The sequence below is a fragment of the Microcaecilia unicolor genome, chromosome 1 (assembly GCF_901765095.1).
Source record: "Microcaecilia unicolor chromosome 1, aMicUni1.1, whole genome shotgun sequence".
Lineage (NCBI taxonomy): Eukaryota > Metazoa > Chordata > Amphibia > Gymnophiona > Siphonopidae > Microcaecilia > Microcaecilia unicolor.
This window is the reverse complement of record NC_044031.1, coordinates 629,774,731-629,788,255: the sequence shown is the minus strand read 5'-3', so window position 1 is coordinate 629,788,255 and position 13,525 is coordinate 629,774,731. Positions and strand designations below refer to the sequence as shown.

The 13,525-nt window shown below is 46.0% G+C and overlaps 1 protein-coding gene across 1 annotated transcript in view; it reads right to left on the bottom strand.

Moving 5' to 3' along the window:
- DGAT1 (diacylglycerol O-acyltransferase 1) overlaps positions 1 to 13,525 on the bottom strand; it is a 365,492-nt gene that overhangs the window by 226,827 nt on the left and 125,140 nt on the right. The window contains exons 5-7 of the mRNA XM_030220830.1: positions 12,884 to 12,936; positions 3,171 to 3,276; positions 1,982 to 2,110 (exon numbers count right to left, since the gene is read on the bottom strand). Coding sequence (XP_030076690.1) covers positions 1,982 to 2,110; positions 3,171 to 3,276; positions 12,884 to 12,936 — 288 coding nt within the window. The remainder of the gene's footprint in view (positions 1 to 1,981; positions 2,111 to 3,170; positions 3,277 to 12,883; positions 12,937 to 13,525) is intronic.

Sequence of the window (13,525 nt, the reverse complement as noted above, 5' to 3'; positions counted from 1 at the left end):
CAAAGGTAAATCATGCCAAACAAATCTGACTGAATTCTTTGACTGGGTGACCAGAGAACTGGATGAAGGACATGCGCTAGATGTAATCTACTTAGATTTCAGCAAAGCTTTTGACACGGTTCCTCATAGGAGGCTCTTGAATAAACTTGGCAGGCTGAAGCTAGAACTCCAAAGTGGTGAACTGGATTAGGAACTGGCTGATGGACAGATGCCAGAGGGTACTGGTTAATGGAATTCACTTGGAGGAAGGAAAGGTGAGTAGTAGAGTGCCTCAAGGATTGGTGCTGGGGTCAATTCTGTTCAATATATTTGTGAGTGACATTGCCAAAAGGTTAGAAGGTAAGGTTTGCCTTTTTGCGGATGATAACAGAGTGGACACTACGGAGGGAGTGGAAAACATGAAGAAGGATCTGCAAAAGCTGGAAGAATGGTTGAATGTTTGGCAATTAAAATTAAATGCAAAGAAGTGCAGAGTGATGCACTGGGAGTAGAAATCCAAGGGAAATGTGCATGTTAGGCAGTGAGAGGCTGATCTGCACGGACAGGAAGAGGGGAATCTTGGGGTGATAGTATCTGAGGATCTGAAGGCAACAAAACAGTGTGACAAGGTGGTGGCTGTAGCCAGAAGGATGCTAGGTTGTATAGAGAGAAGTATAACCAGCAGAAGAAAGGAGGTGTTGAGGCCCCACCTGGAGTATTGTGTTCAGTTTTGGAGGCCGTATCTTGCTAAAGATGTAAGAAGACTTGATGCAGTCCAGAGGAACACAAGAAAATGATATTGGGATTGTGCCAAAGGACATATGAGAAGGGAAGGGGGAGAAGGGAAATGGGACTTGATGTAACACCTTTTACTGAGATTTTTGCAACAACATTCAAAGCGGTTTATTTATTTATTTATTTATTGCATTTGTATCCCACATTTTCCCACACATTTACAGGTTCAATGTGGCTTACATTGCTCCATTGTGGGGTCACCACCACAGAATGGCATATACAGTTATAACTTCATAAGAATATGGGAAACATAGTACATATATTCAGGTACTTATTTTGTACCAGGGGCAATGGAGGGTTAAGTGACTTGCCCAGAGTCACAAGGAGCTGAAGTGGGAATTGAACTCAGTTCCCTAGGATCAAAGTCCACTGCACTAACCACTAGGCCACTCCTCCACTCCAAGAGACTGGAAGACCTGAATATGCATACCCTAGAGGAGAGGAGGGACAGGGGATATATGATACAGATGTTTAAATACTTGAAAGGCATTAATATAGAAACAAATATTTTCCAGAGAAGGGAAAGTGGTAAAACAAGAGGACATGAATTGAGGTTGGTAGACTTAGGAGTAATGTCAGAAAATTCTTTTTCACGGAGAGAGTGTTGGATGCCTGGAATGAATTCCCGAGGGAGGTGGTGGAAAAAAAAAAACTGTGACGGAATTCAAAAAGGCATGGGATGAACACAGAGGACCTCTAATTAGAAAATGAATGATATAAAAGACAAAACTTGGGTTGCATATGTGTTTGCATGTCAAGTAGTGCTTAGATGGGGACTCTGGCTACATCAACTAAGGCCTGTGCTAGGCTGGCTTGTATGTCCGAGTCCCGCACATAGCGGTCCAGTTTAGAATGAGCCGGAGAGAGCTTAAACGGAAACTCCAATAATTTGGAATTTGAAGAGTATGCCAGGCAGACTTACAGTCTGTGTCCTGCAAATGACAAGATGGATTCGGACAGGCTGGAGTGGGCTTTTACGGTAACTCCAGTAGTTTGATCACCCAGAAACACCAAAGAAAGATCATGATCAAATACATAATATCACATTCATTGTTGATTTAATCTTGAATTGATAATGAATGTGACAGTTGGGCAGACTGGATGGATCATTCTGTCGTCACTTACTATGCTACTCTGTCATGTTTTCTTTCTGCCTTGTACACTTTGATCAGCTCAGTAGCTTATAATAAGAGGTGGCAAAACTTACCCGACATTGAGCGTGCTAAGGCCTTAACCTTGGCTTTTCTCTTCTCTCGGCACCATTTGTTCACATCTTTGTAAGAGTATAATTTGAGGAAGAGAATAGTGTAAATGCCCAGTGCAAACACAGAGCCCACTGTAAGGGATAGAGAGGAAACACATTCAATACACAACTCCTTCCTGATATAATATCTTTACCCCATGGTGCAATGATGCAGAGGCAAACACAAGAAATGCTAGAATCTGGATGAAATGACTTGCAATAAGTCTGACCACTGGTCTTAACTGCAAGATCAGTAGCTGGTGGGTTTTTCAGTTACCCAAAGAGAAGCTAAAAATAACTTGTAGTGCTGTCCATTTAAATATGTTGGAAATCTAGGGAAGAAAGGGCAGGTAATCTGTCTAAGCCATCAAGGTGCATATATAGTAGCATAGGCGGTCAGCAACTCATATTTGGGGAGGCTAAAGTGGAGTAGGGCAGGACGAGGCATGGCAGGGCAAGTTAAAATCCTTAGGATGGGGGGAGGGTGACACTACATCAACAGTAAAAAGGGTCAGTGGGGCACTTCTGAACACAGCAGGAAAGTATTCCTTCACTGTCGCTCTGTTGCAGCTGCCTCCCCTAGTACCTCTGTTACTGATGGATAATATGCACACTGAATACAATTCAGGGAATTATGTGCCAAAATAAATGCAAAGCAATGCACTGAAATAATACACCATATTACTCAGAACAATATTTGCAGTATTCTGGAAATATATGCAGGTACTTTAATACTTGGCTCCCAGTCAGTCCTAACCCCACCCCCCCCACCCCAAGTTCACCATCTTCCTGTTTATTGTTACCAACATAAATTATTTATTATCTGTATTAGCTATACCTAATGGTTTATACCAGCACGCTTAGAATCACGGAAGCATACAATGAAGCTAGTAAGTAGTAAATATAAAACAAATTGGAGAAAGTATTTCTGCACTCTGGAATTTGTTGCCAAAGAATGTGGTAAAAGCAATTAGCTTGGCAAAGTTTTTACTAGAAATACTGCCACCTCTCTTTAAAAATATAACTCGTTTAGCACAGAAGCAAAATTGATAAAGTAATCTATACAGGGTCAGAGGCAAGTGGAGAGTAGCTAGACTTGAACACTTCAAGAAAGTATATGTGAAAGATCTTTGTACAGCAGTGTGTTATTTACCTGAAGTAATAGAGGTAACCATGAACACAACAAGAACAGGAGCACAAAGGATTGTGCCGAGGTTCAAAGTATAGAGAAATATCCCCAGACTCTCAGGGAAAGCACCCTGCAGAATAAAAACAAGATTCAGTTTAATGTAAGCTCACAAACACCTAAAAAAAACATCATCCAATGAAGGAAAGAAGCAATGGTGAGAGGGGAGACAGCTCGATTCAGAAATGCCTTATATCCAGTGAGGAACATATGCAATCAATAATGTACTCTAAGACTAAGGGCAGCTATTCAATTCGTTGTACAAAGGTAGCTATCTGAATACAAGGAATATCACTATCAGGGGCAAACACCTATTTACAAACAAGATCTTTACCCTATCAGCAACCAGATTTGTGGTATGATACTAAGGTGTCACTAAATAGCATTTGTCAGAACCTTCCCTAAAAAGGGTTGATTTGACACTAGATGGAAATTTGTCAGAACAGTTTGGGCCAAGTCCTATAGCAGTATATTATCTGTGAAAAGATTAATTTGAGTCTCCATCCCCACACAAGAATACCCCGCAACTGGTCACTATGATGAATCTTAATGTCCAAAGACTCAATAGCCAACAAAAATAGCACTGGAAACAAGGGACACCCTTATTGTGTCCCCCGTTGTAAAGTAAACTCTCAGTCAGCTTACTATTAACCAACAGCTGCGGCTTTGGTAGTGTATAAAGAGCTAAGATCTAGTCAATAAACACTCTGCAATCCTTATTTCCCTATCACCCAAAACTGGTATTGCTAAGAAATGCTATCAAACGCTTTCTCCATATCTAAACCAACAATGGCTTCCATACCCCCCCCCCCCCCCCATTCCCCCTGGTGTGCCCAGGCCCAGTCACTTTCCCTCCAGGCCAGCACACCCAACATCCCCTCGCCCGGGGTTTAAATCTTTTTTTACCTCCGTCGAAGCGTCCGCGTCATCGAAAGCCCTGCCCATCGAGCCTTCCCTTCGTTCGTTCCATCAGAGTCACGCCTTCTATCGTCATTTCCTCTCTCCGCGCGGGCGGGACTCTGAGGGAACAAATGAAGGGAAGGCTAGAGACGGGCAAAGCTTTCAATAACGCGGCCACTTCGACGGAGGTAATCAGGGGAGAGAGGAGAGAATCACTGGGTATGGGTGGCTGGAGGGAAGGCAGGGGAGAGAAGAGAATCGCTGGGTATGGGTGGCTGGAGGGACGGACGGACAGGGGAGAGAAGAGAATCGCTGGGTATGGGTGGCTGGAGGGACGGACGGACAGGGGAGAGAAGAGAATCGCTGGGTATGGGTGGCTGGAGGGACGGACGGACAGGGGAGAGAAGAGAATCGCTGGGTATGGGTGGCTGGAGGGACGGACGGACAGGGGAGAGAAGAGAATCACTGGACATGGGTGGATGGAGGGGAAGCCAGGGGAGAGAGGAAGGTTGCTGGACATGGGTGGATGGAGGGGAGGGCAGGGGAGAGAGGAAGGTTGCTGGACATGGATGGATGGAGGGGAGGGCAGGGGAGAGAGGAAGGTTGCTGGACATGGATGGATGGAGGGGAGGGCAGGGGAGAGAGGAAGGTTGCTGGACATGGATGGATGAAGGGGAGGGCAGGGGAGAGAGGAAGGTTGCTGGACATGGATGGATGGAGGGGAGGGCAGGGGAGAGAGGAAGGTTGCTGAACATGGATGGATGGAGGGGAGGGCAGGGGAGAGAGGAAGGTTGCTGGACATGGATGGATGAAGGGGAGGGCAGGGGAGAGAGGAAGGTTGCTGGACATGGATGGATGGAGGGGAGGGTAGGGGGGAGAGGAAGGTTGCTGGACATGGATGGAGGAGAGGGAAGGGAGAGAGAAGAAATGCTGGACATGGATGGAGGAGAGGGAAGGGAGAGAGAAGAAATGCTGGACATGGATGGAGGAGAGGGAAGGGAGAGAGAAGAAATGCTGGACATGGATGGAGGAGAGGGAGGAGTGAGGAAGGAGATGAGATGAGGGAAAAGGAAGAGAGGAGAAAAACTGCACATGGATGAAGAAAATAGACAGAAGCTGGATCCACTGGACAGTCAAGTCTGCGGAGGACCCAGCTTTTACTTACGGATGTAGGGCAAGAAATGAAGAAGAAAGGCGGAAAGTAAAGAAATAAATGGAAAGGAAGCCCTGGAAACGGAGTTAAGAGGATAGATAGCAGCAGAATCAGATACTGGACCAGCATGATCAGAGATCAGAAAAACAAAGTCACCAGACAACAAAGGTAGAAAAATAATTTTATTTTCATTACAGTGTTTGGAATATGTCCACTTTGAGAATCAGGTGCTCAACATTAAAAGTTTATATTTATTTACTTATTTATGGCATTTTATCCCACATTAAACATGAATTAGATTGGAACCTGGGATCATTTAATTTTTTTTTCCTAGAGAGAGTAATGCATTCCCCCCCCCCCCCCCCCAACCAGGCTCTCTCCCAGGCTATAGCCACCTCTGCAATTTTGAGGGGAGGCGCAGAAGTGGACGGGGGCGTGCAGAGGTGGACCGGGGAGAGAGCCTGTTAAACATTTACCAGCACATGACTAGTGCCCACCCATCCAACCTGTTGACACACCCAAAAATTGCCTTCTGGCTACGCCACTGCACTTTAGAGAAAGCTCTTGGTAAGGCTAGAAGGATGTATGCATGGAGTCCAACTGCAGCACAAAGAGATTTACCTAGCTACCCAGGCATCTCTTAATTCCTTGCTACATTCTAGAACTCAAAAAGATGGGGTATAAATATCGTTTCTATCATTTTGGGAATAAACCGGGGATATTGCTCGCCCACATGCTTAAGTCTTGGCAAAGTAAACAACCAGTGCTTATGTTAAAGAGAGCGGACAGTACGCATACCTCCCAGGTGAAAGAAACTGCTTGCACATTTGTAGACTACTATGCTGCTATGTATAAGGCAGACATGGTGTTTTCCCCTGAGCAGTCTGAGGAATACTTTGTGCAACCTCCCTTTTGGGGTGTATAAGTTTATTCAATATGTTGCCATTATATCTGAGGGTTAAGGAAGAAAAGATGCTGTACTCTGCTCTGCAGAAATACGTATGTCAGAGGAAGCGCCCCAGGGTTCCCATTAAGATAGCAGTAATACCTCAGGAATGGGGGGGGGGGGGGAGACTGGGGCTCCTCAACCTGCACTATCTTACTATTAGAAGCGGAATGCGGTACCTTTACGACTGTTTTCGGAAATCAGAATACTTCACCTGTACCTCGTTGGAATCAGTGATATTGGGGAATGTGCTGTACAGTCTTATTTATTAATAAAGTATCTTGTTTTTTACCATTCATCTTCCCGGTGTTATGGAAGTGTCATGTTGATCACGCTACTTTTGACTTTCATTTTTACTACAGTTATTATTTGCATGCACCTTCTGCATGTTTGCCTAGTATACCAAAGGACTATGTTCTCTATAGACCTCTATGAGCCACATGGCACTGGCTTTGCAAATTTCACAATAATAATCCAACATTTACACCATTATTGCCAATCTGTCATAATAGAGCGTTCCCGCCTGGAATAGATTCTATGTGTTTTGTCTGTTGGGAATCTAAAGGAATATAGTTCTTTTTTTTAATTTTTTATTGAACATTTTTTAAATAAACACATCCAACAAAGCATCTCAAACACCTGTACATGAAGCATTGTATCCCTCACCCATGGAATATAGTTCTTACATCAGGTGCAGTTGCAGGATGGCTCTCTAAAGCCTTTTGAAACATTATGATCTGAATTCCATTTGTCACACAGGAATGCATTTTCCTACCTACAGCTGCAGCATTATATTGCCATGTTTGACAAGACTCATTTAACTGGGGAAATATATGAGAAATTGGACACAGTATTGACGTTGGAATCTAAAATCCCTTTGACCTTTCATCATCGCCATCTTAAAGAACATGTTGCTCCGTCGGACTTTGGAAAATTGGAAGAAGCTTGAACTGCTAATTTGGACACTCAATTGCATGATGGCTGCTTGCTGCCTGGGATTGCAGGGGTGCAAGGCATCACAAATCATGTACTTGTTTTGAGAATCACGGTATAAAAATCAACATGAGACTTTATTATTCCCTCAAACAAGCATGCCTAATGAAAATCTGTCCTACTGTTGCATCAGGGCCATGGAGGAAACACATACAGTAGGCCCGGAGGCCAGGATTGAGCCAAGGCATCCAACCCCGCCATGCGAGGATCTCTCCGTCTGCTGAAGAAGCACGGGACTTTGGCATTGGTGCTTGTCGCCATTAGATCCATCACGGGCTTGCCCCACTTGGCACATATCTGCAGGAACACTTTGTCTGCAAGTTCCTACTCCGCTGGATCGATCTGATGCCTGCTTAGATAATCGGCTTGCACGTTGCTCTGACCTGCAATGTGAGCTGCCGACAGAAACTGTAGATGCAGCTCAGCCCAGTGGCAAATTTGTTCGGCCTGCGCGGCTAGAGGTCTGCACCGAGTGCCGCCTTGTCGATTTATGTAGGCCACTGCTGTCGTGTTGTCCGACATCACTCTGACAGCCAATCCTTCCAGGGTCACTTGAAAGGCCAGAAGCACCTGAAACACTGCTTTCAACTCTAGGCGGTTGATGGAACACTCCGACTCCTCGGGTGTCCATAGACCCTGGGCATGCTTCCCCTTGCAATGTGTGACCCAGCCTTTCAGACTGGCATCTGTCACCACTAGGCACCAATCGGGGAACGCCAGCGGCATTCCTCGCCGCATCATGCTGTCTGAAAGCCACCACTCCATGCTGAGTTGGGCCGCAGGGAGCCAAGAGAGTCTGCATTGGTAATCCTGAGATACTGGAGACCATCTTTGGAGTAGAGCATACTGTAGAGGTCTCAGGTGCGCTCTCGCCCAGGGCACCAGTTCCATGGTGGCCGTCATCGATCCAAGCAGCTGGACAATGTCCCAAGCTCGCGGGCGGGGCATCCTCAGGAGCAGACGGACCTGATTCTGAAGCTTGCACCACCTTTGCTCGGGTAGGTACACATACCCCGAGGCTGTGTCGAACCTGGCCCCCAAATATTCTAGAGACTGCGAGGGGGTCAGGTGACTTTTGGCCAAATTGACGACCCAGCCCAGAGATTGAAGTACTGAGACCACTCTGGCTGTTACATGCTGACTCTCTGCAGCAGAGTTTGCTCGAATGAGCCAGCCGTCCAGGTACGGGTGAACCCGAATACCCTCTCGCCTTAGAAAGGCAGCTACTACCACCATAACCTTCGAAAAGGTGCGGGGAGCTGTGGTGAGGCCAAAAGGCAAGGCCCGGAACTGGAAATGCTTTCCCATCACCGCAAACCTCAGAAACGTCTGGTGCGGGAGCCAAATTGGAATGTGCAAGTAAGCTTCTTTCAGGTCCAGAGATGTGAGAAACTCTCCTGGCTGTACCGCCGCAATGACAGAGTGCAGGGTTTCTGTGTGAAAATGCCACACTCTCAGGGACTTGTTTAATTTTTTTAAGTCCAGAATAGGGCGAAAAGACCCTCCTTTTCGCGGCACCACAAAGAAGATGGAGTAGCGGCCACAGCCGTGTTCGGCGGGAGGTACCGGGGACACGGCCCCTATCTGAATCAGACCTTGTAAAGTCTCCTCTACCGCTGCCCGTTTGGCGGCAGAACCGCATCGGGACTCCACAAACACGTCTCTTACAGGGGCGTCGAATTCTATTCTGTAACCGTCTCTGATCAGGTCCAAGACCCACTGATCTGAGGAAATGTTGGCCCACTCCTCGGCAAAGAGGGAAAGACGTCCTCCGATGACAGGACTCGAGGAGAGGGCCGGCGCACCATCATTGAGAGGGTCGCCCCTGAACTCCAGGTCTTGAGCCAGTGGCTGTGGAACGTTTGTCCGAGCGAAAGGAGTTCCTCTGCTGAAAACGGGCACGAGAAGTGAACCCAGCAGAACGCCCCGGGCGGTACCTTCGAGCTTCACGGAAGCGAGGTCTGTAAGAGGAGTGGACCGCTGCACCCTTAGAGGAAGGCCGAGGCCTATCTTCGGGCAAGCGCTGGGGTTTAGCCTCACCCAGGCCCTTCACAATTTTCTCCAACTCCTCACCAAACAGGAGAAGGCCTTGAAAGGGCAACTTCACCAACCTTTGCTTAGAGGCCATGTCCGCCGCCCAATGCCGTAGCCAAAGAAGACGGCGAGCCACCACTGCTACTGCCATGTGTTTAGCCGAAGCTCTGACAATATCATAAAGGGCGTCAGCAAGAAAGGACAAGGCCGACTCCATCCGCGAAGCCACATCTGAAAAGGGCTCCGCTCCATCACCGGGCTTGTTCCATTGCCTGTTGCAACCAAGCCAGGCAGGCTCTAGCAGCATAACAACTGCATGCAGACGCCCGAATAGTGAGACCTGCAATTTCAAATGACCGTTTAAGTGCTGATTCCAGTCTACGGTCTAGAATATCCTTCAGGGCAACACCTCCTTCAACAGGGAGGGTAGTTCTCTTTGTCACAGCTGTGACTAGGGCATCCACTTTAGGCATAGCAAAGCGAGCCATATGCTCCTCACTCAGAGGGTATAATAGCCCCATAGCCCTGGAAACTTCCAAAGGTCCCTCGGGGTCAGCCCATTGAGCCGAAATAAGCTCTTGGATGGAGTCATGCAAAGGAAAGGCTCGAGCAGGCTTTTTGGTACTAGCCATCCTAGGATTCACAGAGGAGGCTGTGCCACTGGCAGGGTTCTCAATAGAGAGAGCCTGCAGGGCATCAGAAATAAGCGCTGGCAGTTCATCACGGTGGAAAATCCTCACCGCGGAGGGATCGTCCAGATCCTGAGTCACTTCTGCACCAGACTCTGGCTCCTCAGACCATGAAGGCCTGCCAGAGTCCTCCGAATCCTCGCAGCCCGACCACCGGGGGGAAAATGGAGGTGCAGCACTCTCTGAAGGGGAATGAGCCCTTCTGCGCTTCATATTCTGCCAATTATCAGGGAATAACGCCTCAGAGGGCATACCCAGGCTAGAATCCACCGGGAGGGGGGCATTAGAAGAGGCCCATGCCGGGCTTTGTGGGAGAGCTCTTTTAAGTATGTATGCTTTATGCATTTATAAGACAAAATCAGGGGAGAAAAACTCACTCTGGGCACCCGGATCTCTGCCGGGGCTAGTAGCTCCCATATCAGCCTCACTCCGAGGCCTCCCCCGGGCTCAGGACTCTCCGTCTCAGCGGAGGTCGCGCCATGTGATAAATTCAAAATGGCGCCCGCTGCCAGCTCAGAGCACGAAGAATCGTTGCTCGCCATGCTCTGGCCGGCTCTAACATCTGTACAGCACGATTTACAGAGCCCCGCTGCTGATCTGCGCTTGCTACACTTGGAACAGCGCTTTACTGTCTCCGCAGCCATCGCCGAAAATGGCGGTAAAATTCGAAATGGCGGTTCGCGCCAAAATCGCCCCGATAGCGGGCCCACCCCGGAGGAGTCAGAAAACACTCTTACCTCACTGGACCGAGTATCACAGCTCCGGTCCCACAGAAAAAGGCAAGAAAAACCTCTGTTCCAGCGTCTAAGCGCGACGCAACTTTTTTTTTTTTTTTTTTAACGCTGTGAGGAAAGCAGAGGTAAATAGAACTCCGGAGGCTCAGGTGAGTGGGAAAGGCAGGGAAAGGGCGAACCTATGTGCCTGTATCCACTGTTGGTGGGGAAGGACAGGGAAAGCTAAGCAACCCACGGAGGTATGGGTAAGGCAGGGAAAGGGCGAACCTATGTGCCTTTAAAGTGAAGCTGCTATAGCCTCCAATACCCCTGCTAACAACTGGCAAAAGCACAGGAGCAACCTCCAGGCAGATTTTAGATGGAGCTCAAAGAAGCTGCAGCCACTCTGCTAGGGGAGATAGAGAATACTGAAGAGAGGCAGTGCAGCAAGCTGGTATGAGGCACTGAAAAAAGTGTGCTCTCTATCTCCCTCTGCTGGTTGATGGACACAACCCATCTGTAATGGCTGCATCTGCTTGATGACAAGGAATTGATTGTTTCACTTAAAGCACAGCTAAACTAAATAATTTGTTGCCAGAGAATGTGGTCAAAGTTAAGATTTGGATAAGTTTAAAGAAACCAAATATCTACCTGGCTAATTCAGTTCAACTTAGGGAGTTCCATCTTTTACTTCTGGGAATAACAAGGAATGGATCTCTTCATTAGGATCTGCCAAGTATGTCCACGATAAATATATACTTAAAGACAGGATACTGAGCTCAATGGATCTTTGGTTTGACCCAAAATTGCACTTGGTTTATAAAAGGAAAGGAAAGGAATGCAAGCAACACACTCTACAAAATATGAAACAAAACACTAAAGAATAGTCCACACAATGACCAACCCCATGTACTGCCCTCTCCCCTACTAACAAAACCTGTAACTTTTTTATGTCCTCTGCTCATGGGCACTGAAGGAACTGTCGAGGAGTTTCAGGGATTAACATGGCAAGTTGACCTTTAATGAAGGGTCTGATGGAAGAACTTCATGTGTGGACTACTGCACTACTTACCATGTACTAGTATGTCAAGTGTTTTTGTTTGTTATTGAGTTGGTTTCTGCTCAATAAAAGAATTACACAAAAAAATACAAAAGGTATTATTGAGCTGTACCCTCAGATGCCTTCTTGCCCTTTTTTTGTTATTGTTGTTGCTGCTGCTGCTGCTATAAGATCAATGCCTTCCAAGTAAAATCCTTTTAGAGACATCCATGCTTTAAAGGAAAATAAACAGCAATGACCTAATTAATTTTTATTCTGCATATTCAATTTTTGTGACATTTCAAAACTAAAATCAGACAGCTGCATGTATTACTAATACAGATGGGCAGCCAGAAAGTGTGTGGCTTTTCTTTTTCTTTATTTGGGTGGGGGGAAGAGTTTACATACTAAAATGAATGTCATTAATAGTGCAGACTATATGCACACAGTGTATACGTTTTAAGAAGTGTGCGCACTATTTGCATATGGTGCACACTATCTCTCAGTAGTAGATGGCAGATAAAGACCTGTGTGGTCCATCCAATTTGCCCAACAAGATAAACTCATAGCATAAGGTATGATGTGATACTACATGTGTACACTTGATTTTGATTTGTCCTTGCCATTTTCAGGGCAAAGACCATAGAAAATATGCCCGGCACTGGTCTTGTTCTCCAATTTCTGAAGTTCTCATAGAAACCCCACTGCAGCCCATCCAAATTTGTCCAGCCATGATCAGGGAATAGACTGCAGAAGTCTTCCCGGAACCGGCTTTGCTTCCCAATTACTGGTGTTGCCATCTAATCACTGCTAAACTTATTTGGTTCCAGCCTTCCATTCAAGATTCCTTTGTGTTTATCCCACACATTTTTTAAAATTCCATTACTGTTTTCATCTCTACCTCCTCCTGCGAAGGACATGCCAGGTATTTACCAGCCTATTGGTGAAATTTATTTCCTAACATTATTCCCGAGTCAGTCCCCTACAACTTCAGTTCATATCCTCTAGTTCTACCCCTTCCTGTCTTTGGAAAAGGTTTGTTTGTAGATTAATACCTTTCAAATATTTGAATGTCTGTATGTGGGAATGAGTAAGCCCTATGTGCAAATAGTGTACAATCTTTCCCAATAGTGTGCATTATCATCAGCTAATGACATTTGTTTATTCGTTTCAAACAATAGCCTATCTCTAGTTATTACAGAATTGAGCTTACCGAAGCAAGACGTCTCTCTGTGTTCAGAGCAGCCAACACAAATATATTGGATGCTAGGAAAAATGATAAATACACATTAAAAAAATCAATACCAGAACATAAAGAGAGAACACAGCAGGAGCAGAACAGAAGTATTCAAAGATTTAATGTATATGGCTGTAACGTTTCAAAGGAACGCAAAAGAGCAAAGGTGGCCAAAAATAGAGATGTAACCACAGGTCCAAATAGAAGTTCTTTATTAACTGACCCAACATGGCCATGTTTCAGCACAATGCCTGCATCAGGGGTCATGGTCTCAAATTAAAGAACATATTTGTACCACACACTTGATCTCCAAGAATAGATTATGGGTGGGAAGTGTCTCAGTGCTTAGAGCAGTGCTCTACTCGCATAAAAACCACGCTTCGCAAGTTTGGTACAAATCTTCTCTACAGAGAGACCACAACCCCTGACACGGGCATTATGCCAAAATATAGCCATGTCAGGTCAGTTAATAAAAGACTTCTATTTGGACCTGTGGTTACATTTGCATTTTTAGACTCCTCTGCTCTTGTGTTCCTTGTGTTTCCTGCAGAGATTTCTCTTCTCTGTGTTCTTAAATAATGTGACAAACTCATTATGGGAATGGATTCTATGATATTC